At 41.2% G+C, this 27,644-nt stretch overlaps 1 protein-coding gene across 9 annotated transcripts in view; it reads left to right on the top strand.

Annotated features, from left to right (window-relative positions):
- Positions 1-1,000: 1,000 nt before the first annotated feature.
- PIAS2 (protein inhibitor of activated STAT 2) overlaps positions 1,001-27,644 on the top strand; it is a 52,726-nt gene continuing 26,082 nt past the window's right edge. For 3 of the 9 annotated variants that reach the window (XM_043546613.1, XM_043546612.1, XM_043546611.1), the window contains exons 1-2: positions 8,114-8,241; positions 19,978-20,452. In XM_043546613.1, coding sequence (XP_043402548.1) covers positions 8,218-8,241; positions 19,978-20,452 — 499 coding nt within the window. In that variant the 5' untranslated portion in view covers positions 8,114-8,217. Of the gene's footprint in view, positions 2,243-8,113; positions 8,242-12,847; positions 13,083-19,977; positions 20,453-27,644 lie in introns of those variants that run through there. The other 6 variants (XR_006290885.1, XR_006290886.1, XM_037902471.2 and 3 more) reach the window with 5 other exon arrangements.

The following is a 27,644-nucleotide window of genomic DNA, read 5'->3' as shown; positions in this document are numbered from 1 at the left end:
TGGAAATTGGCCCTGCTTTGAGCAGGGGGTTGGACTAGATGACCTCCTGAGGTCCCTTCCAACCCTGATATTCTATGATTCCATGAAAGTCTGTGCTTGATTTCAGTGGTTCCAGATCAACCCCAACACCTAGTGGTTCAGGATCCATGGACCCATGCAATAATGAAATATGGCATTCCATACAACTAGGACTCTCCTTAGGCTGCTTTCCTGGGATGGGAGAAGGGGGAATGCCCTGGTGTACTGGGCAGTATATTCCAATAGAATTGTTGTCCATGCATGGACAGCAGGACAAATAATGGGTGCATCCATGACCTGGAAACTATGTTGATGTGACTGCTCACCATTAAAGCGCATGGTTGGCAGAATGGCATTGCACTCTCCTTGCTCACTGTGGGCTGCTGTCAATACTTACATCTTGCACATGCCCAGTGGGTCACAGTACTAGCTCTCCCTCCCGATGAAAGACATCCCAGGCCTAGTGGAGCTAGCTACCTGTAGGTATTTTGGCAGCTAGTTGCTCTGGCACTTGGGAGTTAGGCACCTACGCGCTTTTGAAAATCCCACCGAGAGTCTACCTGCATCTTTAGGTGCTTTTGAAAATCTGGTCCTAACGCTCTCATGGAGGGAAGAACTATGAATAAATCATTAACAAAAAACTCTGCAAACTCACACACACACATAGCAAGTGAGGCTATTTCCTATGCTGTAAAATGTTTATAAAAACTCAACCTCCTATCTTGCAACTGGTTCTGCATGAGCTAGTCCCGCAGGCTCAGGGTTGCAGTGGGCAATTTAGTGGTTTACAAGGAAGTGGGCAATCAGGTAATCCAGGCCCTAAATCTAGGGTGGGTAGAGGGGAAAAACATACCAAACCATTTAATAGAACTATTTTAATTAATTTAATAATGATTAAACAATGTATTCCTTGACATTAAACATTCTCCTGTTGTGTTTGTAACCAGTACTTTGGAGCACTGTGCTAGTATATGCGAATAGGAAAGTAAAACAGGGCACACTTCTTTTTCAAAGCTAATCAAAGGACAAAAAGTAAGTAGTGAAGAGAATTTAGATTAACTTTCATTTTAAGCTGTTACTATTAGTACTATAACCAAGGAAGCATTGCTTTAACCGGATAACATGCCTTTAGAACTATATGGATTATTTTTATCAGCTGGTACAACAGATACAGGGTTGAGTTATACTGCTGCCTTCCATTTCTAAGCTTTGTTGTGCCAATCATCAGGCCTACAGGTCATTTCAGGAATAATGCGTAATGGGTGTCTTTCCAACAAAAATTAAGTTTTCTTCAGCTATAGGTAACGGAAAAATAAGGTTTACAACAGGCAGAGCACAAACTGAAACTATAGACAGTAGGCCTGATTCTCCACTAGGCTTGTGTAGTTGTTAACACCTGTGTAAAGAGAGTGTTAAATGCTACTAAATTAGAATTCTCCTCTCACTTTCATTGGAGCTAATATGTTACACTCTCTTTGCACAAGTGTAACAAGACAATGAATCTGACTCAGAACTTGCAGCTTAAAGGTTAAACATCTTTATGGTTAAACATCGTGAACCCCATTCAGCCCTTACCTGTTTCAGCCTCAAAACACAGCCTATCCCTGCTGCTAGTTTGTATTCATCATCCATATACCTGCTACCAGTAAGGCTAAAGAACACAGGAATTTGTTGGGGTGTAATGCTAATAATTTGTTAGATGGCTGTGAGCAGCTGTGGGGTTTCTAACTGCCTGGCCCAGGGTTTAAACCCTGGCTTGCAGGCACCACCTAGGCTTTACTCATGCTATCAATATTTTGTTAGGCAACAAAGCTATACCAGAGTCAGTATTCACCAGCATGCATGGCAAATGACCTTGAAAAGATTATTATTAAGCTAATGATGTATTTCTCCATTAACAAGCCTATCCCTATGAGGGGAGAGAGCAGTCTACTTCTAGAGGCTTAGCTCCCCAGTTTGAGCAGTGTTTGCATAGAAAACCCTGCAGTTCTGGCTTCCTACTAGTAAGAGGTACTGAGGGGCTGCTTTCCTGATGGCTACTTCACAGCAAGGCAAGGTGTCTGCTCCACAGATAGCTGCCCCCTCATCCAGCTCTGTGCCTTTCACTACAAAACAAGAGAGGGCAGAAGGAGGAAGTGTGGGAGATGCTCCTGGGGCAGGGGCTTCCAAGAGGCTGAGGAGAAGGAGGAGGTGGAAGAAGCTGCCAAGAAAAGTCACAGTTGAGGTAAGCATGTTTAAAGCTTAGATGAGGGGTTGGATCATGGGGGGGGGGCTGAAGTCCTAGTAGGCTGCTGGGGGTGACAAAGGCTGAGGGTGGCTGAATATCTGATGGCTGGGGTATGCCTTTTTATGTGGGGAAGCTGAAAGGCAGGGGTTTGTCTGTATGCACAAGGGGTAGTTTTCAGAGTAACAGCCGTGTTAGTCTGTATTCGTAAAAAGAAAAGGAGTACTTGTGGCACCTTAGAGACTAACCAGTTTATTTGAGCATGAGCTTTCGTGAGCTACAGCTCACTTCATCGGATGCATAGCATATCGTGGAAACTGCAGAAGACATTATATACACACAGAGACCATGAAACAAAACTTCCTCCCACCCCACTCCCCTGCTGGCAACAGCTTATCTAAAGTGATCATCAAGTAGAGCCAAAAGGGGTAGTTTGAAATTCTTTGGGGATGCTGAAGGGCTGATGCACTAGGAAGGGAAGGGGGACATCTGCCCCATTTGAGTGTAATTTTCTACTTCTGGGGGATGTCCCCCAATGCAATGAATTGAAAGATAGCCCCAGGGTAGGAAGAGAATGAGGCAAGACCCTGAGTGAAAGGAAGAATGTGAGGGGGTGGGTCCCTAAGAAGGTGGGAAGCAGGAAATGAGGAGGAAAGGGGGATGGCAGCTTTGGGGAAGGAAAAAGGGGAGACAGGGAGAAGGAGGATGGAAGGGGGAGAACACTTGTGAAAAGAAGAGAGTGGGACCTGGGGAGGGAAAGAACATTGCAGGAGGTGGTAAATTGGGAAGTCTTTGAAGAAAGGGAATAGAAAGGGCTGGGGAAGAAGACTGGAGAACAGAGGTGAGAGGGAGGAAGGGTTGAAAAGAAGAGTTAACAAGAGGGAAATGGAGTCAAAAGAAAAGTGGGAGACAGCAGACGAAAAGCAAGGTAGACTAACTTTATTTCTTATTGTCTTATATCATGTTAGATGTCAAAACATTCCAAAAACAGTCTGCTTGCTTATATAGGTCACCTGACATTGGGAAATGTGATTCTATAGGTTGCTGGCTGGATAGATGTGGCTGTGAATTGGAAGAGGATAGAGAAGCCTGGCGTCCCTCTGTGTGAGGGAGAAAATATCATGCTTTCGTGTCTCTTCTGTGTCTCTGATTCTGTCTTGAATATGTTTCCATATGCAGCTGAAGGGAGAAATATGAGGTGCATTGTAGGGAATGGCGGGGAGGGTCTAACATAAGAATGGCCATATTCGGTGAGGTCAGTGGTCCATCTAGCCCAGTGGTTCCCAAACTTTAACAACCTGTGAACCCCTTTCACTAAAATGTCAAGTCTTGTGAACACCCTCCTAAAAATGAATATTTCCAGGAATTTTCTTCTTTACCTGAGTATAAATTATAACAGCAGTTATCTTGGAAATATAAAATTTGCTTTTATGACATTTATTAATTATTTATCATTACAGTATTTTTATTACATTATGAAAATGGCAACACTCTTCCAAGATCTCCCTTTCGTAGCTTGTATCACTTTGAATAAGCCTGTTATAAGACCAGGCTCCTATGTTTCATCAAGGAGTATCAGATATGAAACAGCATGAAGGTACTTAAGAAGCCAACTCAAAGAGTTCCTCCTACACAAGCATTCGGGTCTTGAGCAGTCAAGGCAAATAATGCACATTACAACAAAGTTTAAAGTTTTTCTTCATAATAATTTTAAAAACCATACTAGTTGCCCATTTAATTTGAAAAACAGCAAAAAATATCCATCTCCCTTTCCATTTCTTATAAGGAGTCTTGAAGTTTAAATCTCCTCAGTGTGATAGATATTCTTGCTTTGATTTGCTTAGCTCTTGGAAGTCCAGGGGCTCCGGGCTGCTGGCCCCGGGCTGCCCGGGGTCCCTAGGGACAGCTCTGTCCATCATTAGGGAATTTTTCCCCGAGAACCCCTGTAACATTTTGCAAACCCCAGTTTGGGAACCACTGATCTAGCCCAATATGCTGTACTCTGACAGTAACCAGTGCCCGATGCTTCAGAGGGAATGAACAGAACAGGGCAATTATCAAGTGATCCTTCCCCTCTCGTCCAGTCCTAGCTTCTGGCAGTCCGAGGTTTAGGGACACCTAGATCATGGGATTGCATCCCTGACTATCTTGGCTAATAGTCACTGATGGACCTAACCTCCATGAATAAGATCTGGTTTGGTTGGTTGGGCTGCATGATGTGTGTGTAATGGTCTAACTGAACCTAACTTTTTGCACTAGAACTTATTCTAGTACAGAATTTCAGATGCTACATGGGTTTATTTAGTTTACTATCTTGGATTTTTGAGCCAGATTATGGTAGGTTGTACAGAAGGGATGGGACAAGGTCACCAGGAGCCTTCCTTCCCCTAGGCTAGCTGCAATGGGCTTGTCTTTGCTAAATAAATAAATGAATGACTAAATCAGGTTGTGTTATGATAATCTTGAAGAGTTGTGACAACTTTGTTAAACATGAGTTTACAGTCAGTAGGCAGGACAAGTCATACCTAATCATGGTTTAACCTTGATGGAACCATGAGGTCCATCTGCAACAGCTGACATGGTGCTAAACACAAAGGTCCCTGTCTAAACTGACTGCAAATTTGTGTTTAACATTGAATTAATTAATGTGATGCCTCAAGGTTATAACATGATGCAATCTTTTTAGAGTTGTTGATCCCAATGTGACAAGCGAGTGTAGATGCTCTGTGTGGCGTACCACTACCAGCCTCCCCAAAAGAGCAAGGGCGGTGCAATGTTTGCAGTCTTCCATGGTCAGCAGAGCTGATTGGGCTTGAGTGGGGATTTGCATGTTGCCCTCTGTCCCAGGGCAGTGGAATTCTCACTTCAGTATGCGCTCCCCAGAAGAGTTAGCCAGAATTCTTCCTGACAGCACTCGTTGCAGTGTGGCCTGCTGCACAGGCCGTGGCTAACTCATATAGTCTAGAGCCTTCTGTTTTGAAATGTTTTTAAAAAACATTTTGTATATTTGTTACAAGCTTAAAATAAAAGTGTCCCTTCTTGCTGACTGCAGGAAATTTTGGAATTTCAAAACCTTCTGGGGCAGGAAGCCCGTATCTTCCTTTTTTAATGCCTCTTCTGTGTCTTCTCACAATCTCCCTACGTGAGCTGGTCTGGTTGCTTGCCTGTTTGTTGGCTCCATATTGCCTTTTAATAAATTGGTTGTTTGACTTAACAGCAACATTGCCAACAAAACTGAATATTGTGACTAGGCAATTATTGTAACTAGATAATTCTCTCTAGCTGCTTTTGAAATATGCTTTTCAGTTGCACTTCAGTGTTTGTTTTGCTGTAAATGTCTCAGCATTTCCTTTGCAGCAGGAGACCCATTATTCCATTTCAAAGTTTACTGCCAGTGACATTTTTTACTACATTTTATTAATAAAAATGAAGCAAAAATATCTCATTATCACTTCTGTTGTGACGAGACTGTATCTGATAGTAAATGGATAAAACTGAGAGCAATGAAATTATGGGATAATAATTCCAATATATATAGATATTGCACTTTAACATGTTCAGACTTATGACAGCTATGCTATCTTCCCTCACATTAATAGAATAACATCACTTCATATAAATAAACAAAAATTCAATAGTTGAAGCTCACACTTCTGTCCAAAAGAATAATAAATATTCTTGTTAAGGTGCTGGACAGGGATTCAGGAAATCTGGATTCTAATATCAACTCTGCCACAGACTTCCTCTTTGAGATTGGGCAAATTAATTAATTTCTTTGCTTCCATTGCCCTTCTGTAAAATAGGCTAATACTTCAACAGCTACTACAGTGCTGGAGAGGTCATAGGTAACACTATAAATAAAGATTTTTTGATAAAATATAGATAAAAGCATTCTGTACCCATATGTTGTAAGACTTTTTAGAAATTAAGTGTTTCTTTGGTAAATGTTTGACAGTCATGGTGGCTGAAATCCTCTATCCACAGAACAGGAACAGTAGCAATGCAAGCTTGTGCTACCACTTCCTTTCATATGCCTTAGTCCAGACCTGGAAGGATGGTTTGTGGGGTGAGGAGGTAGTTTTTGTTTTTTCTAACTCCACACACAATAGTGCCAAATAACTCCTCTGGCTTTTGTGATCTGGATGCTTATTCACGAAGAACTGAATTCACCAAATGGACAACCAATACTTTTCAGTCATTATTTATCTGGACTAGATTTGAACTAGCTGTAGTTCATGACTAACTAGTTAAGATTTTTGTTGTGCTTATCATCTTTCTGTCATGTCAAACAAGATTTATAGGTCTTTAGCATTCTATGATTTTCTACTTCAGTTGTAAGCTTTCTGGGGGCAGAGGCGTCTTTTAATGTACGTTCTGTGAACAAAGTGGGCTCTGATCTATGACTGGGGCCCCTAGGCACTGCTGCAGTACAAGTAAATATCAATTTTGAGGAAGACTCCATCGTGAATTAGTTAAAAAGCGTTTTTAACGTATTTCCCTATTACCGCATGTAGCAGTGGATTACTCTTTTGAAAACCACTATCTTGTATATTTCTAAAACTCCTTTTACTGTAATATGAGATACAATATACAACATTTGTAAAGGTTTATGGGGCTTTACAAACATATATGGTGATATTCCCTGACCAGTCCAAGACAAGAGAATGGACAGTCGTTCAGAAGAGGGGGGGTTTGAAGACGAGGGACTGGTAGACGTGGTGGATTTTAAGGAAGATACAAAGAGGAAGGGGAGGTATTCCAGGCATAGGGGGCAATTCACAGTGCAACATGATAGATTTTTAGATTGTAAATGGTTTATCACAGGGACTGTCTCGTTCTATGTGCACATAGCACCTAGAACACTTTGGGTATCATATAAATCAAGAATAGTTATATTTGGAGGTTGTTTTGTGATGATATTCTGGGAGAGTGGGACAGTAAGTGATGCTGTGCAGATGGCGGTGTGAGGGGGAGCCAAGTGTTGAACCAGACTGCAACACTGCAGCGGCGTCATGTTATGGGGGGGGCCAGGCCATGATGCTGTATGAAGGCCACATAATGTGGAGGGACAGTCCCAATAGCTCAGTGGTTTGAGCATTGGCCTGCTAAACCCAGGGTTGTGAGTTCAATTCTTGAGGGGACCATTTAGGGATCTGAGGCAAAAATTGGGGATTGGTCCTGGTTCGAGCAGGAGGTTGGACTAGATGACCTCCTGGGGTCCCTTCCAACCCTGATATTCTATGATTCTAGTGGGGAAGATGTGATGCTGTGTGGAAGCCTCATTGCAGGGGGCTGCCAAGAAGGGGAGGGGATGATGCCAGGTGAAGAGGGGGGCATGACAGGAAGGTGATGCTGTAAGGAGGCCTCATGGGGAGACAACAGTGACAGTTGTGTTTGAGACAGTCATGATGTCTATGGGGTGGCCTTGTTGCAGGGGGGGCAGTGCCAGGTGGGGAGGCTGTGTGGTGGGGGACGTAGTAAAGAGGAGGGTGTCAGGTGGGCAGGGTAGTAGTGGGGGCAAGACATGGTGATGTAGAGGGCAGAGTATGTGGGAATGGGGGATGATGCCAGGTGGGCTGTAGGGAGGATATGTTGTAGGGAGAACAGTGCCGGGTGAGGGGGACATAGTGGGGAACACAGGCTGTGGGGAAGTATGTGGGGTATATGGTGTCAGGCCAGTGCATGCGGTGCTGTGGAGCGGGGATGCAGTAGGTGGGGTATGAGGGGGCATGGGGTGCGGTGGGGAGGGGGTGCTGTCGGAGGGGGTATAGGGATACTGTGGGGCGGCGATGGCCTGGGCACGGAACCACCCCTTCTCCCCACCCCCTGAGGGGCCCGTGGCCTAGCGCCCGCCCCGCCCCCGTGCGCAGCGGGGCCGGATGGGCTGCGGAGCCCGCCCCGTCACGTGGGGAGCGCACAGAGGGTGCAGGATGGTGGCGGCTGCGGCGGCGCCCGGCGGCGGCAGCGGGTAGAAAATGGCGGATTTCGAGGCGCTGAGGGTGAGGAGAAAACTCGTCGCTACCCCGAGCGCCGGCCTCCCCACGCCCACAGCTCGGGCTGGACCCCTCAGCCGGGGCCGGTCACTGATATAGGGTCTACCCCCCCCTCCCCGCCCGCTCCCACTGGCCTTTTGGGGGTCCCCACCTCAGCTGCCAGCCCCCACCAGGGTCTTCCCTCCCCCGCGTCCTTCCAGCCCCGCAGGGTCTTGACCCACTAGCCCAGATCTCCCGCGTCTCCTTCCCAATCTGCCGCCTCAGGGTGTGCGCCCCTCCCCCCAGTGCTCGCACACTGCTGAGGGCCCAGGTTGCATTCATAATTCCCACACGGGGATGGGGGGCGGGGGCAGTCCAAGTGGAGGTGCCCTGCCCTTGCTCCCCAGATTTGGAGCTTTCTGTGATTGCATGCCCGGGCATTGATCTCTCGAATTGTTATTTGTCAAAGTTAGGTGGGGGAGAGGAGAGGAACCCCCCCCTTCACACACACACAATTCATTGTGAATGTGGCTTTTTTTTTTTTTAATCTAAAAAGGGAGGACACTTAAGCTATCTTTTAAATGTGACTTGAAGTTAGAGATGAATGCAGGCCTCAAGTTAAGGTGCTTTGTGTGCGCGCACACTCTATCTTTCATTAGCACATCTCAATGACCTTGTAGTCCTCACCTGTATGTTCTTTGACTTCCAAGAAAAATGCTTTCTATTGTCATACTTTTTTTAGAGGTAGAGGAGTGGAAAACTTGCAAATCCTGGTTTCCATTTTCATGTTGAGATTGTTTTCCGACATCTTGAAATCATCCTTATGATTACATCCAGTTTACACTAGTATAGAAAATTTCTGCCTACTAAGTGAGATGATTTGTAATTGAGATCTGAAAGGAGACAATTACGCAGTCACATATGGTACCTTTTTTCTCTATTTCACAGAAATGTGTATCATTTTGTGTTAATTGGGGGCTAGGAGGATTCTCAAACTGATTTTTAAAATCAGATTTGAGAGGTTAAATTTGCCATCCAAATATATTAATTGAATGAATTTGTGAACAGTATACACAAATGCAAGGGCTATGGAAATCGGTATTTTTTTGTGGCAGAACTATTCCATCTACCCTTTTTCACTTGATGTCTTTTTACACAGTTACATTGAACTCCTATAAACACTTTCAACATCAAGCGCATTTCTTCCTTTGAAATATCTGTTAAAAGTCTAATACAAAGAGCTGACTACATCTGCTTTTTTTTAATATCTTTTTAATTTCTTTAAAGCATCTGCAAACATCTTTTTTTGGTATATGACATATACCATATATGACATATACCTTCATATTCTTATTTTTAGTAAATACAGCACAGCCCAAGTCTGCAAGAGTGCCATGCTTGCAGTGGGAGTTCTATGTGTAGGTTTGCAAAACCACTCTTAAACTTTGTCTACGGTAGGGATTTCTGCTGTCACCAATTAACATGAACCCCAGTGCTAGCACCAGTGGGAGCACCATGTGGGAAACGCTGGCAGTTGCCAGAGCTCTGCCTGTGTTAGGGCTCCCGCCAGTGCTCACATTGGTTCAAACAAATTGGTCACTGCCCTGGTGGGGAATTTTCCTAATCCAGATAGGATTTGAGGGAAGAGCAGAGTTTGGTCTTCCTGAATATGGGCTTTCTTTCTGAATTGATTTAGTAAGATTTTTTTTTTCCCCCCCAGGCAATATAGGTGTCGTTTGGTTTTGTTGGCTTTTTTGGGTTTGCTCGTTTGGTGTTCCAACCCCCCTTCCCATGTCCTACTATTGATGGTCTTGTCTCCCTACAAACTCTACACCAGGGAACTTCAGTCTCTTGTTTTAGCTCATTTGCAGTTTGCAATAGAAAGGAGGATATAGCAAAATGGGTGTTGTCTCAAAGGAGGTATAAGATAAAAGGTTCCCATAAAGTTCATTCCATCTAGCCCCTAATTACATTCCGAATGAATTGGAAATATACATCTGAAATGTCCAGTGTAGAGGTGGACATCCTGAATTTCTTCATTAGACGATGTAGGTTTTGACATGGCTTAAATTGTCTGGAAGGGACTCTTCCTTCTCCATACTTCTATAGATAGAAACTTCTGTAAATTCTCCCCTTCTGCAATTTGGTTGTTGGTTGTGCTGCTTTATCTTCCCCTCTATTTTTATCTCCTCATAACACCAGATAGCAGGAAGTAAGTTATATGTGGTCTTTAAGCATATTACTACCGTGCAGGAGCATAGCTAAAGTAGCTTTAACTGTAAGCCCTTTGAGGGATGTGATTTGTGTGATGCATTAATAAACTATACACATCTATGTAGATTGTCTCTTGCTATGGCTGATAGAGGGCTGTATGATCCAAGAAAGCTTTATATTATTACTAGTCTGGTGAATTAAATGATCCAGCAGAGCAGTGGTTTTCAAACTGGGATACGCGTACCCTTTAGTGGTACGTAAGATTTCATTGAGGCATGTGAGAAAAATCCTGTATTGGCAGACAATGCATCATGTTATCCCTTACAGACCGTATCTCTCTTCTCTCTCTTATCCCCCCCAACCCCCATTTTCATAGGTATATGACAACCCTATCTCCAATGGGGGTACACAGTAGACTGCATTATTTGGAAAGCAGGGTACACAGTTTAAAAAGTTTTGAAAACCATTGCAGTGGAGAGTAGGGGCAGGATCACATTCATTGTAAACTATAGGAGCCTCCAGCTTCCATGATGAGGGTAGGATTTGATGAGGAAAACTATGCTTTCCCTTATCCTCATACCCAGTTTATATTCCTGCCTCAGTTATTGGTTTAGATAAGATACATTGCTAGGGGGGAAAAAAATCCCCATTGTCAAGGCACCTCAGTGACTCTCAATCCTCAGTGTAGATATTTTCAGAACACTTCCTCTGGGGGAAATGTTGTTACCCCCATTTTACAGATAGGACAGTGAGGCCAGAAAGACTCAGGCACAGATTTTTAAAAAGAAAAGGAGCACTTGTGGCACCTTAGAGACAAACAAATTTGTTTGTCTCTAAGGTGCCACAAGTGCTCCTTTTCTTTTTGCGAATACAGACTAACACGGCTGCTACTCTGAAACCAGATTTTTAAAAAGTAGTTCAGCATTGCTCTGCTCAACATTGCAAGACCTAAGTACCATTAACTTCAGTGAGACTTAGGCTCCTAAGTCACATAGGCCTTGCATTGCTGAGTGAGTAATGTCCATATTTTTAAAGGCATTTAGGTCGTAATGACTTGCCCAAGGTCACACAAGAAGTTTGTAGTGGAGTAGGGACCTGGGTCTCTTCAGTTCCAGGCTAGTGCCTAACCCCTGGATTACCCTTTCTTTGTAAGAGTTGTAGGGTAATGCTAGATAGTGACTGTTGGTCCAAAGTGATAGCTCTGATGTTTCAATTTCTATTTATCTTACTTGTAAACTGGGCTGTCTGTGATCTGGATCCTCTAATCCAGAGACTATCTTGATGTCTGTTTAGCACAGGGAAGGTGGTGGTTTATGAGCCCTTTTTGTGATCCTATGTTGCTGCTGGAGAGAGTGCAATGCAGTGCATGTCTAGCCATTAAGGCCTTTATTCCCATTGATAGATCACAGTTTAAAAGACTGAGCATGAAGCTCACCTGTTTGGATTAGTGATCTGAATTTCTGTAATTCAGTTCACAGATATCCTTTTCTTTTAGACAGTTTCTTTTTGACAGCCACTCCTGCATGCCCCACAGTCGAGGAGGAGAATGGCTTCTTCTCAAACTGCTTTTATGGATAAACCTCCAAAAATTTCCTCCCTAAATTAGTGTTTTGTGGATTAATCTACAGTATTGTCTGTGGCAGAGTTACTTGCTACGCTGATGCTGAGCAAGCTGTTCACCTCAATATGTGGTCTCTACCTGTCTTGTGAAGGGACGTTAGGGCAGCTTGGAAAGCTCAATTTTTATAAGTAAGGTCACTGGCAGTTTAGAAGCAGCAGATCAGAGTTCAGGCTTCAGCTTGATTCTGGGGTTTTTTAGGCCAACAGAGTGTGAGAATGCTGTAGAGGCAGCGTGCTCAGCTTTCTGGGGTGAAGAAGCATTTTTATGTTGTGTTTTATGATTGTGGTATTAACATACTGTGTGGGGAACCATTACCAAAAGGTTGGGGGCAGTAAGCCTTTCATTGTGGTGAAAGAAAACCAGGAGATCTTGTAGCCACCATATTCCCAATTTTTTTGGAGGGGAGTCATGGATTGTCACGGTACTCTATTTATTTTGTAAAATTGAATGCTTTTTATTATACTTTATACAAATACACCAAAGACTATTGCATTAAAGTATAAGCTTTTGTTGTGTCTCATACAAATGGTCATTGTTGTTCCTGAGCAAAACAATGCTCTGAACGTAGTTTCAAGAAAGTCTTGAGAAAAGTTGTTACCAAAAACATCCAGAGTAAGCCTTACCGCTCACAGACCTTAACATTGTGGAAAGATAAGATGAATTCTGATCAAGATGGTTTAACTGCATAGTGTATAATGGTATTTCTTTTAAAAGCATTTTGGCAATCTGAGGAACTCTAAGATTTAGGTTGAAAGAAGCACACATTTGTGCTTATCTCTTAATATTTTGTGTTTTTAGAAGGAAGACTTCCATCTGTGTGGACAATAGAAAAGTTTTAGGTGAACAAGAATATACATGTTCATGCCTTTTATATTAGGAAACAAATTAGGTGTGACATTGGGAACCTGTCATGCCATTTGGAAGGAAAGAAGAATGTGCCAGCAGAAAGAAATTCAAGTGGATCCACATTTCTGTACCTAAAAAGAAGTTTGAATCCACGTCAGGTTTCGTTAGGGCTTGTAAACAATGGAAAGTAAGTAGCATCTCATTTTAATAACTACATCTGCTTTCTGACTGGGTAATACTTGCTGAGACGCATCTAATCAGTGAACAGAGTAAGGGACTAATAATATCCTACTCAAAAGACACAGTAGCTGACTTTCTGAGTTTTAAACTTCAGTTCCACAACAGAATCCTTGTGCAGCCATAGACAAGATACTTAACTTTTCTGCATCCATTTCCACACTTTGTAAAATGGGGAGAATAGTTGCCTACTTAACGAGGATATTGTGAGGATTAGTTAGTATTCGTACAATGTTTACAACATGTAAAGTGCTATATGTGTCCTTAGTATTAAGAAATAGAGTAAGAAAATGGTAATAGGATGTGCAGGTATACAAAACATTTTTGTATATCTACAGTAAACTGTACTATTGCCATACTGTGTAACATTAGTTGTTCAAGTATAAAATTAAAACCACTGCACTTAACCCATTTAATTTTATCCAGTATAATAATGCATTTTAAAGCATGGGTTCTCAATTGCTAGCTAGGAAGGAAACAGCATATTATAAAGTGGATGAATTTTGTTTATCTTATGTCCCATTATGCACATCTTTCAGTTTTTGTCATGTATTACTTGCATCAAGGGCTCTGGGTTTATGATTTCTAACCCAAAGCCAATGTGTAATTCTCGATAAAACTTGAGTGGTGGAATGCAGCTGTGACTAGACAGTGAACAATTGTCTGTAACTATATAATGGAGAGATCTCGACATTGTTTAGAACATTCCATTCATTCAGTTTAATAAAATAACTGATTAATTGTAGATGGAAGATAATCTGTAACACTTGGGACTTCATCCTGTAGTCCCTGTACACAAATATCCCACTGATTTGAACAGAGATTTTGTGTTACAGGTTTGGTACCTTAGATATTAAATGGGGGGGAGATGAATTGTAATACTCTAGATTTTTAAGATCCAGTAATTCACACAAGCGATATTTAAAGAATGTTAACCTGGGGAAAAAAGTGAGATAATCCATTTCATAGGGTAAAAAAGCTATGGGTTGCTCCTTAATACCTGAGTGGTGAGCATGAGGGCCAAGTTTTCAGAGATTTGTGTGCATCCAACACAAGCATGCAGTTATGGTTTACAATACCATGTACTGGAATGCATGCAGCTTTGAAAACCTAGTGCTTAATTTCTACATTTCCTCATTAGCTATAAATTGCATTGTTCTTCTTGCCCTCCCTATTAGGGCCAGATAATCAGATGGTGTAAACAAGAATAGCTCCATTTATTTCAGTGCACATACTTATTTTTGAGTTAATCTTGCTAACATAATTTTTGTTACATGAGTGTAGAGTAGAGAACTAGAATCAGGAGGCCTTGTTCTGTTCATGAGTCTGTCACAGTGTTGCTGAGCCACCTTGGCCAAATCACATAAACTCTCATTGCTAGGGCCCTTCCAAATTCATGGCCATGAAACATGTCACAGACCATGAAATCTAGCTATTGCAGGGGAGGGGCAGTGACGGGGGCACCCCAGCCCGGGGCTCCTACCGCTAGTCCACCCCTGGACTGGGAATAGACGAGACTTAATCTTCCCCTGCACAGCTGCTCTGGGCAGGGAGATCAGACCCACCTCGGGCTACCTACCCCAGCTGCAGGAAGCTCTGGGGCTGGGCAGGGAAGAGCAAGTCCTGTTCCTCCCCAGCCCGGCTGGGACTAGCAGCTAGGAGCCCCTGGGGCACCCCCAGCAGCACGGGGGAGGTCAGACTTACCTCCACCTCCGGTAACCTCCTGTGACTGCAGGAAGCTCCAGGGCTGCTGCCTTCAGAACCCAGCTCTGAAGGCAGCGCAGAAGTGAGGATGGCAATCCCATGGATCATGCCTTCTCTTACTTACACACACACACGCTTTGCCACCTCCCCTATGACTCCCTTTTGGGTCGGGACCCCCACGGTTACAACACCCTGAAATTTCAGATGTAAACATCTGAAAATGTGAAACTGACTAATTTTCAAATTCTGTGGCCATGAAATTGACCAGAATGGACTGTGAATTTGATAAGGCCCTACTCATTGCCTGTGACAGTCTTGAGATCTTTGGCTGAAAGGTGGTATGTAAGTGCATCAGCAGCACTATTAGCAGTCTGCAGAGTAAAAGATGAGTTGGGAAAAAGAATGTAGAGATTCAAGTACTACTTGGCTGAGGTTTTTTCCAAGTGGAGTAGTAGATTTAGACATGTGCCTTCCATTACTTTCAGTGGAAAATACCTAAATTCCCTAGATTGCTTTGGAAAGCTCAGTCCCTGTTCACCTGCTACACTTAAGGCTTGAATTGAAACAACCATGACTAGTTTTTGAATAGTAACTACTTCTTAGGAAAAGGAAGAACTACTTTGATTTCAACTTCTTTTTAAATGGGTGAAACTTTCCTGTCTATATTATTTGGATCTATTGACCTTCAAAACCTTGTTTTTGCAAAAACACACTTGAATTATAAAAGCACAGGAAAAACCACTTGAAGTTCCCAGACTATTTTTCCTGTTTTTAAAACTTAAACATGGTCCAACAGAACTTCCTTCAAACTTTCTCCTGCCCGCCGCGACACCCTTCTCTCCCCCCCCCCCCCCCCCCCAAGAAAAAGGAAAGAAGCTGATTGGGTGCAACTTTGACAAAGCATGAAGTCATAGCTGGAAGAGATTTGATTTTTACATCTGAAGCTTGCATCCGTGTTTAAAAAGGGTGATGATGGTTATATGTAGGAGAGACTAGAAATTAAAACTAAATCATGAAAGCACCATCAATAGCCCAGATCAGTAGTGTGAAAAACACACTGGTAACTAGGCTATAGTTTTGCAGTGTCTAGAGAACAAACAAAAAATGAAAATAACTTTTTGGAACCTACATTAGGTATAACTTGTAAATGGAAATATTTACTGGAAATTACTAAGGCATGATATTGCAAATAGATGCACAAGAGTAGATGCTTATGCCCCTACAGGTTCCTGTTGATTTTAATGGGAATCCAGAGAAACATAAGGTCTGTTCTGATGGATCTGTTTGCAGGATCAGGAAGTAAATTATGAAATAGGGACTTGATCCTGCATTCCTTACACATCCAAAACTACTGTTGACTTAAAGGGAAAGCAGAATCCAGCTCTAAGTGGGATGCTCTGTTAATGAGAGTGTTTAATCACTTGCAGTAAAATCAGTGTTAGCAATATTTTTCTTCAAAAGCACAAGTTTCATACATCAGTGCAGTGTACATATTTTTCTACTTACAAGACGTATCTGAGGTGCATTGACTCTCCATTTAACTTGGGGGTTGTGACATTGATACCAATATGCAATAGCAAAATCTAGTCTTTAGAATTTCCACATTAAGCATGAGTTGTTTCTAGACATGCTTGACTGCAAATTTTGCCTTGATTAATTTTCAGGAATGCACATAAGCAGCAATAAGGGAAATGGAAAGCGTACTGCAAGGCATAGCCTGTTTCTTTAACCCTTGATCAAGAGTTTCCACATTACATTTTGGTTTAAATTCTGTTAGTCACAATGGATTCCATAAATACTGTCAGCAAAAAGTTTTGTTCCCTAAACCTAAAGTAAGATTTTCACAGTGCTATAACATTTCTTTGTTGCATTTGGTATATAAACAGTCTGACCTCCAAGAGCATGTTAAGCCGATAAAGCATCTTTCTTTTTAATATTAAAATCTTATTATTTTCCTATATTTTTCTAAATTTTAAATACATTGCAAGACTGTTTATAAAAATTAGCTTACATTAACAGTATAATTAAGCCCCAATGTTTTCTTTAAATCTCCATCCCAGGCCCAAAAATAAACCTTAAAAATTTGACTTCATAGGGAGCATGATTGGACCTGAAGGAGGGAAATATGTCAAAGGATTTAAAATATATATGTCCTTTTGACAGTTTGAAAGTCATTTCTGTTTGGCTGGATATGTATATTTATCTCGAATCCATTTTTTTTCATGTTCAGTTTTTGGAGATTTTCCGCTTTAACTGAAGGGAGTGAGAATTTGAGGTGACACTTTTTTTTTTTTTTTTTTGGCAGTCAACTTGAGAATTCTGAGTGTGCTAATTTTAGCACATGTATTATACTGTATAGTGGGAGAATAGTTGCATATCTACAGTAAAGTTGTTTGAAAAATAGAAGTTCAGAGATCATGTCAATACCTGCAATATGGCTAATAACTGCTGACAGCCAATTTGATTATAGTGATTCTAATACCAAGTTGTTACGGAGAAATAACTGTATAGTGAGTGATGTGAATTGGACATACAGAGCTGGGAACTATACAACCATGGAGTGGAGGGGGGAAGACTAGGATAACAAATCAGTAACTCGTTTCAGAGTAGCAGCTGTGTTAGTCTGTATTCGCAAAAACAAAAGGAGTACTTGTGGCACCTTAGAGACTAACAAATTTATTTGAGCATAAGCTTTCGTCAGCTACAGCAAGTGAGCTGTAGCTCACGAAAGCTTATGCTCAAATAAATTTGTTAGTCTCTAAGGTGCCACAAGTACTCCTTTTCTTAAATCAGTAACTGTGTTACATCTGTGCTCTGGTGGAGGCAACTGTGGTTTAGACTAAAAATAACTTTTTCCCTACTTACCTAGTCCACAATTATATGATGGATTTATCTGCTCTAATACCAAAATAAGGAATAAAACTATCTTGAAATGTATTGTCAACAGTTTCCAATATCAATATTTTATTTACTTTCAAAAATTCCAAGACCATTTACGAGTTGGCAGTAAACAAATAACGTTTTATAGAATCCTAGGTCCCTGCCATTTCAAACTCCTATTTAGGTCATCTGGTTATCTCCCTGGCTAGTTAGTATTGTTACTTACAGTACATTTATAGCTATCCTGGACAAAATACTAGAATGTGTCAGATCATGGGACTTCCTCTACTTCCTCTGGAAGACTTCCACATTGCACACCTTACTGTGTTTCATTCTCATGAAATCTCTCCTGTTAGTCACCCTAATTCTTCCCTTCAGCAGTTTTGATTCTGTAACTTCTAGCAATATCACGTATCATTCTACATAATTCCTCTCCACCTTTTACTGTTCAAATAACTGTAGCCTGTTATCATAGTACCTTTAGATGGCATCTGTTAGCCAAGTATTAATGGGAATTCTCACTAAAAAGATGTATCAAGACTGTCCAAGACTTTATTGCACACTTATGAGAAACTACCTTTCCAATCACAATTACTGTCAACTGCTAATAGTCTAGGAAAAACACACCCCACTTCAAACATTTTAGATTGTAAATATTCAAGATAAGTAATTAAAGGATAATTATTCAGTGGTGATGGGAAGAAATAATAGAAATGTATGGTCTGGTTTTCCTGTTTTCCCTTCATCTTTCTCCCTCAGTTCCAGCTGAAGTCAATGGGAAGTGTGGGTGCTTCACACCTTTGAAAATGAGGCCCTTAGTTGTCATCATAATAAGATAGAAGGGCATGGTTTACAGAACATTGTCTGGGAACCAGGAATAAACTACAGTAGAACCCCATTTAACTGAGCCTCCATTATACAGCTCTCCATATTTATCAAAGCACTAGCTGCCTGGGGCAGACAGTGGCCAGGGCTCAGGAAACCATTCTCTGGGTTATTTGGATTTTTGGTTATCTGATCTGGCCCCAGTCCCAATTAGATCGGATAATCTGGGTTCCACTGGAATTTTAACACCAGCTCAGCAACTGGTCCCCCTGTTGTGTTGAGTGAGTCTTTTCAAGGAACTCTCAACTTTCAATTTTTTGCTAAACTGACTAGATTTAAAGTAGTTTTATGTATTAACCTGCCTCTGGCAGGGGGGAAATAAATCAGTCTTGTGGTTTTGCATACACATTTTCCAGTCATGTTTCCCTCTCTCCCAAAATTATCTTCTCTGTGGAACAGTCCTCTACAAACAGGGAAACTGACCGACTAGCTGAATATACAGGAGAAATAGTAAACAGTCTAAATACAGAGAACTCTCATATTCACAGAGTAAACAAGCTGAAGAAAGACTTTATTTTTTTAGGTGCTACTTGTGATAATAGGGGGGGAAGGTCAGGTGGGTGTGAAGTTTTAAGTTGACAGTATCCTTTTAATTTTCTAAAGCATGAAATCAGATCTGAAAATTAATGAGTTAAGTATAAAATGGCATGTAGTAACTATTGTTTGGGACCTAGATGCACTTTAAAAAAAAAAAAAAAAAGTAATCAAAATTACCTTTAAATGAGCACGAATCCTTTTTAAAATGTTGTTTTACTTTGAAAAAATCAGTGACGTTGAGTAGTAACAATTCATAATTCATATAAATTTTTGCAGAATTAGTTATCTATCGAGTTCATGGTTTCCCTAACTCTGGAAAGCTGAGCCCTTCTTCAGGAGAAGAAACCAACTGCACCTCCTTTTGATCCTACCTGAGGAAAGAAAAGGAGTACTTGTGGCACTTTACAGACTAACCAATTTATTTGAGCATAAGCTTTCGTGAGCTATAGCTCGCTTCGTCGGATGCATTCAGTGGATTCCATCCAATGAAGTGAGCTGTAGCTCACAAAAGCTTATGCTCAAATAAATTGGTTAGTCTCTAAAGTGCCACAAGTACTCCTTTTCTTTTTGCGGATACAGACTAACACAGCTGCTACTCTGATACCTGAGGAAGTGATCCCGCTTTTTAGCAAACACTGGTCTAGTTGAATAGGCAAGATCATACTCAAATTTTGGAAATGCGCAAGGGGCAAAGCTATACTTAGGGAGAGGCATTACTGGTTTTTAAAGAATAAATACTAAACTTGAGCAATAAAAATCTATGTACTTGCAGAAATGAATTTTATATGCTGTACATATTGGGAGTACTGTGCTAACCTTAACTTTTTTTCTCCCTTTAGAATATGGTATCAAGTTTTCGAGTTTCTGAACTACAAGTGTTGTTGGGCTTTGCTGGACGTAATAAAAGTGGGCGCAAACATGACCTCCTGATGAGGGCACTGCATTTATTGAAGAGTGGCTGCAGCCCAGCAGTTCAAATTAAAATCCGAGAGCTCTATAGACGTCGGTACCCAAGGACAATTGAAAGTCTGTCTGACCTGTCACCTGTAAAACCTTCAGTTTTCAATTTGGATAGTAGCTCCTCTCCTGTGGAACCTGACTTGGCTGTTTCTGGAATCCACCCACTACCTTCTACTTCAGTCACCCCTCAATCCCCTTCATCGCCTGTTGGTTCTGTGCTGCTTCAAGACACTAAGCCTCACTTTGAGATGCAGCAACCATCACCTCCAATTCCACCTGTCCATCCTGATGTTCAGCTAAAAAGCCTCCCATTTTATGATGTGCTTGATGTTCTCATTAAACCTACAAGTTTAGGTAAGTGTTAAATTAAGCAATCTGTAGAGTTTGTTGTTAAGACTGACTAAAGCAACCATCATTTTGATCATTACATCTGATCAGTAAATCCAGATCCATAAAATAGTGAGCTTCCCACATTAGACACTTGTATAGAGGTCAACATTTCCACTTTTTAAAGACAGACAGTGCTGCTTGTCATTTTATAAATTGCTCTAATTTCCACTCCCAGAAGCAATAATGTTCTTTACCTGAGGCCAAGTGACGCTCAAAATCATGGTTCTCTTCTGCCTTTGAAAATACTAAAGAAATGACTTCCTATATGATCTTTGCAGCAAAATGTACCTATGATCAGTATAACCAAGAAGCAAACCTATCAGGGCCAGTAGAAAATGGATTTTGGAAATAATTTTTGATCCATGTGGGTGATCACAAATTGCGCTGTCGTGTTGCTAGAAGGAAGTTGTCAAGGCTAGCAAACTGTCCTCCAGCTACAGAAAATTTGAGATGTTTATTTTCAGGGTAGGCTATGAAGAGCCCAGCTCTTCCATAATGAATGTGACATTATACCAAATGAGTGAAGTAGATTTAATCACTTGATGAATGTTGGTTGTGCAGAAATGATTGTTCACCTTACCTGTTGTTGACTGAGGCTGTTGCTACATTTGCAGAGTTTTTACACTGTCAGTTTCACCGGTGATAGGGAACTGGTAAAAGAAAAGTGCTGGTTTGTGTTCTCGCTTACTTCCACAGGGATCAGATCATGTTCACATTTGTAGCACTTACATTGCCGATGAGAGCAGCGCATTGAGGGCAATTATCCCACAGTGCAGCTCTCTCCATTTTGAGGATAGGTCTTGTGGGAAGGAGGGGTGATCGCGGGGCATCCTGGGTCTCTGCACAGTCTCCTCTCCCCAAACACTGATCAGCTCCAGTAGCTCAGCACTGCTCTAAGCAGGGGATCATTTGCTCTGATAAGTGAGCACGTGCCAAGAAAACAGGAAGGGGAGTTTTAAAGTTCCTGGGGCTTTACAGCGGGAGGGGTAGGACATCTGTTTTACCTGGTGTCAGAGCTGCTGGCCAGAGTGGTCACCTTAGGCACTGTGGGATATCCTCAGGAGGCTAAAAGCCATGTGAACAGGAAGAATGTGTCTTCACTTGCACATCACCACAAAAGTATCACCTGTAAGAACTGTACGCCTCTTGTGGAGGTGGTTTTCTGTTTGTGGTGAAACGTCTGAGTTTCACAGCAAAAAGTCATTGGCAAGTGTAGATGCTCTCGTGGTTTTTGCACAAAAAAGGGACTTTTTGCGCTTTAAATGACAAGTATAGACATGCCCTGACTGTTTTTATTGGAGTACAGAATAGAACTGTTGTATGCGCTTCAGCAATTTGAAGTCCTGCTTATCCTCAAAGGCCCAGATTTTAAAGGTATTTAGGCCGTGGCGCACTCAGTGTTGCAATGCTTATGCGATTTAGGGACCTAAATCTCATTTTCAAAAGTGATGTAGGCACTTATAGCCTTGGACTAGATCACTTTTGAAAACAAGATTTAGGCTCCTAAATGATGTAGGCATTGCAATGCTGAGTGGACCAACGCTTAAATACCTTCAAAATCTGGGTCTAAATTCAGCTCCTCGAAAACATATTGTATCTTTATGAATGTTGGTTTCTGCTTTTTTTTAACTTGTTTGTTGCATCATATTTAATATTCATGCCTCCGAGACTGCGCCTAAGATGGTCCCTACCTCCATCTTTGCTCTCATTTTCCCTCACGCTCCCTGCTAATTGTGGGGATTTTTCTTTTCCTAATTCCTTTGTTTTTTCCCTTCACTCTTCTGTACCTGCCCCCATGACTGCGATAGACGTTCTCATTTGTTAGTAGCTCCCTCTTTCCTTAAAAACCCATTTCTTCACACAATATCTTATAAGTGATCCCTATACTCTTCCCTCAATTGAACTTAATCTTTTGCCTTGTGGAGTTTACAATCCAAGGATTGTATTATTTTCTGTTTTTGTACAGTACCAAGCACACTGGTGGTGAGCAAGTAATATAATAACTAGGACTGTTGATTAATCACAGTTAACTCACGCAATTAACTCAAAAAATTAATTGCGATTAATTGCAGTTTTAATCACACTGTTAAACAATACCAATTGAAATTTATTAAATATTTGTGAATGTTTTTCTACATTTTCAAATATATTGATTTCAATTACAACACAGAAAACTAAGTGTATAGTGCTTACTTTATATTATCATATTTGATTACAAATATTTACACTGTAAAAATGATAAAATAGTATTTTTCAGTTCAGCTCATACAAGTACTGTAGTGCAATCTCTATGGTGAATGTGCAGTTTACAAATGTAGATTTTTGTTTGTTACAGAACTGCATTCAAACAAAACAATGTAAAACTTTAGAGCCTACAAGTCCGCTCAGTCCTACTTCTTGTTCAGCCAATTGTTAAGACAAACAAGTTTGTTTACATTTACAGGCGATAATGCTGCCCGCTTCTTCTTTACATTGTCACCTGATTGTGAGAACAGGCGTTCACATGGCACTTTTGTAGCCTGCATTGCAAGGTATTTACCTGCCATATATGCTAAACGTTCATATGCTCCTTCATGCTTCGGCCACCATTCCAGAGGACATGCTTCTATGCTGATGATGCTTATTTAAAAAAAAAAAATGCATTAAATTGGTGATTGAACTCCTTGCTGGGAGAATTGCATGTCTCCTGCTCCTTTTTTACCTGCATTCTACCATATACTTCATGTTATAACAGTCTTGGATGATGACCCAGCAAATGTTGTTCGTTTTAAGAACATTTTCACTGCAAATCTGACAAAACGCAAAGAAGGTACCAATGTGAGATTTCTAAAGATAGTGACAGCACTTGACCCAAGGTTTAAAAATCTGAAGTGCCTTCCAAAATCTGAGGGATGAGGTGTGGAGCATGAGGTTCCTCCCCCACTCTGAACTCTAGGGTACAGATGTGGGGACCTGCATGAAAACCTCCTAAGCTTACTTGCACCAGCTTAGCTTAAAACTTCCCCAAGGTACAAATTAATTTTATCCTTTGTCCCTGGATCTCCACTGCCACCACCAAACTCTAACTGGGTTTACTGGGAAACATAGTTTGGACATGTCTTTCCCCCCAAAATCCTCCCAACCCTTGCACCCCACTTCCTGGGGAAGGTTTGGTAAAAATCCTCACCAATTTGCATAGGTGACCACAGACCCAAACCCTTGGATCTGAGAACAATGAAAAAGCATTCAGTTTTCTTACAAGAAGACTTTTTTAATAGAAGTAAAGAAATCACCTCTGTAAAATCAGGATGGTAGATACCTTACAGGGTAATTAGATTCAAAACATAGAGAATCCCTCTAGGCAAAACCTTAAGTTACAAAAAAGACCCACAGACAGGAATAGTCATTCTATTCAGCACAGTTCTTTTCTCAGCCATTTAAAGAAATCATAATCTAACACATACCTAGCTAGATTACTTACTAAAAGTTCTAAGACTCCATTCCTGGTCTATCTCCAGCAAAAGCAGCATATAGACAGGCACATACCCTTTGTTTCTCTCCCTCCTCCCAGCTTTTGAAAGTATCTTGTCTCCTCATTGGTCATTTTGGTCAGGTGCCAGTGAGGTTACCTTTAGCTTCTTAACCCTTTACAGGTGAGAGGATTTTTCCTCTGGCCAGGAGGGATTTTTAAAGGGGTTTACCCTTCCCTTTATATTTATGACACGCCCCCCAAATCTCAGCTAGGGTGAAATGCTGGCTGGGATTTCTTCCTGGAGCTCTAGGAAAAACAGAGTTAATAAGACACATGCACCTCTAAATATACTACCAAGTACATGAAGACTAACAGTATTTTCCACATCTCAAGGACGATTTTAACCAGTTGATTCTGGGAAACTTTCACGGGAGAGTGCATCAGCCACTTTGTTAGAAGCTCCTGAGATGTGTTGGATGTCGAAATCAAAATCTTGGCAAGCTAAACTCCACCGAATAAGTTTTTTGTTATTTCCCATGGTGGTACGAAGCCACTGTAGTGCAGCATGGTCGGTTTGCAGGTGGAAACGCCGTCCCCAAACGTATGGGCATAGGTTTTCCAGAGCGTAGACAATGGCGTAACATTCTTTTTCACTGACTGACCAGTTGCTTTCCCCCTCAGACAGTTTTTTGCTGAGAAACACTACAGCGTGGAATTCTTGATCAGGTCCTTTCCTTTAAAACTGCTCCCACACCACGCTCGGACGCATCTGTGGTTACTAGGAACGGTTTGTCAAAGTCTGGGGCCCTTAGTATAGGGTCAGACATGAGTGTCGCTTTAAGCTGGTTAAAGGCCTTCTGACACTTTTCGGTCCACTGAACGGCATTTGGCTGTTTCTTTTTGGTTAGGTCTGTCAGTGGGGCGGCGATTTGGCTGTATTGCGGTACAAATCGTCTGTAATAACTGGCCAAGTCTAAGAAGGATTGAACCTGTTTCTTTGACTTTGGGACAGGCCACTTTTGGATAGCATCCACTTTGGCCTGTAGAGAGCTGATAGTTCCTTGACCCACCTGGTGTCCAAGGTAAGTCACTCTGTTTAGGCCTATTTGACACTTCTTAGCCGATGAAGTGAGCTGTAGCTGACGAAAGCTTAAGTTCAAATAAATTGGTTAGTCTCTAAGGTGCCACAAGTACTCCTTTTCTTTTTGCGAATACAGACTAACACGGCTGTTACTTTGAAACCTTTAAAAGACCAACACTCCGATGCGGAATCTCTAAAACCTGAACCCCCAAAACAGAAAATCATCCTTCTGCTAGTGGAATCTGACTCTGATGATGAAAATGAACATGCACTGCTTTGGATCGTTATCGAGCAGAACCCGTCATCAGTATGGACACGTACTCTGGAATGGTGGTTGAAGCATGAAGGGACATATGAATATTTACATGCCAGATGCAGTAAAGATTGCTATGCGAACGCCTGTTCTCCCTTTCAGGTGACATAAACAAGAAGTGGGCAGCATTATCTCCTGCATATGTAAACCGATATAAACAAGAAGTAGGACTGAGTGGACTTGTAGGCTCTAAAATTTTACATTGTTTTATTTTTGAATGCAGGGGTTTTTTGTACATAATTCTATATTTGTAAGTTCAGCTTTCATTGATAAAGAGATTACACTATGGTACTTGTGTTAGGTGAATTGAAAAATACTGTTTCTTTTGTTTTTTACAGTGCAAATATTTGTAATCAAAAATAAATATAAAGTGAGTGCTTGTACACTTTGTAGTTTGTTGTAATTGAAATCAATATATTTGAAAATGTAGAAAACATCCAAAAATATTTAAATAAATGGTATTCTCTTATTGTTTAACCACGATTAATGACACGATTAATCGCAGTTAATTTTTTTAATCGCTTTACAGCCCTAATAATAACTGTTAATTTTTCAGAGCTGTGAACATGTCTTAATGATTTAATAAATTTGTTAATGGTAAATAATGGCTTGTCCAGTAGTGTGAATAACTACCAGTTAGATTTTCAGCATGATTGTGTTCAACTGGCAAACTTCAGAAAAATACTTCTATATGGGTACAGAATTACTTTACACAGGGATAGGTTTCAGAGTAACAGCCGTGTTAGTCTGTATTCGCAAAAAGAAAAGGAGTACTTGTGGCACCTTAGAGACTAACCAATTTATTTGAGCATAAGCTTTCGTGAGCTACAGCTCACTTCATCGGATGCATACTGTGGAAACTGCAGAAGACATTATATTCACAGAGACCATGAAACAATACCTCCTCCCACCCCACTCTCCTGCTGGTAATAGCTTATCTAAAGTGATCACTCTCCTTACAATGTGTATGATAACCAAGTTGGGCCATTTCCAGCACAAATCCAGGTTTTCTCACCTCCCCCCCCCCCCCCTTCCAAAAACCACATACACAAACTCACTCTCCTGCTGGTAATAGCTTATCCAAAGTGACCACTCTCCTTACAATGTGTATGATAATCAAGGTGGGCCACTTCCAGCATAAATCCAAGTTTAACCAGAACGTCTGGGGGGGGGATAGGCTACCTTGCATAATGACTTAGCCACTCCCAGTCTCTAAGTCATTATGCAATGAACGTCGGGGGGGGGGGGGGGGGGGGCGGAGGGTGAGAAAACCTGGATTTGTGCTGGAAATGGCCCAACTTGATTATCATACACATTGTAAGGAGAGTGATCATTTTAGATAAGCTATTACCAGCAGGAGAGTGGGGTGGGAGGAGGTATTGTTTCATGGTCTCTGTGTATATAATGTCTTCTGCAGTTTCCACAGTATGCATCCGATGAAGTGAGCTGTAGCTCACGAAAGCTTATGCTCAAATAAATTGGTTAGTCTCTAAGGTGCCACAAGTACTCCTTTTCTTTTTTCTAAAGAAGCTGACCAAATGCCTTACTAAGGCTGCTTAAAATCAAACAAGTACACAGCCAATATTCATAACTTCGAATGCAAAAATGATACATGCATACAAATAGGATGAATATATTCAGTAGATCATAACCTTTGCAGAGATATGTTACATGGCATATGTAGCATAAAACATATCCCGGTTATGTCATATTTACATTCATAAGCATATTTCCATAAGGCATTATGGGGTGCAACGTCACAGAAGGTAGCAAACCTGCATGAAATTTTTGTGTTCCAATATTTCAACCAGCTCTGGCAGTGTCCATATCTTCCAGGGTGCACTGCTGTAAGTGAGTTTGCTGACAGAGAAAAGTGAGGCAATGAAAATGCTAAGTTTTTTTGGATCTACGTAAATGTGAACTGTTTCTCTACAATGGCTATGATTAAAAAGGAAACTGATTAGGTCTTGAAAATGACTTGATAATTGAGTATTACAGGCACTGAACCAAGAACAAAGAGATCAACATATGGCAAGGAAGTTGCAATCGAGATCTGGTGGTTGTGTCAAATTTTCTTTTAAGACATTTATTAATATAAAGTTTGCTTAAAGTTTTGTGGATTGTTTGTTTATAAACCATCTATACATATTACTATTCTTAAATGGCAGGGTACAGGATAACTTCAGTTTTTTCACTGTTGTATAACATGAACCAAAAGTTGAAATTGGTCTGAAATACTCTTCAGGAAAATATGGCTATAGGCAGTAGGTACTCTAGCCATGGCTCAAATGAAAGTCCCCATGTAGATTGA

This window comes from Chelonia mydas, chromosome 5 (genome assembly GCF_015237465.2).
Source record: "Chelonia mydas isolate rCheMyd1 chromosome 5, rCheMyd1.pri.v2, whole genome shotgun sequence".
NCBI classification, from domain to species: Eukaryota; Metazoa; Chordata; order Testudines; family Cheloniidae; genus Chelonia; species Chelonia mydas.
This window is presented reverse-complemented; position numbering and strand designations above follow the sequence as displayed.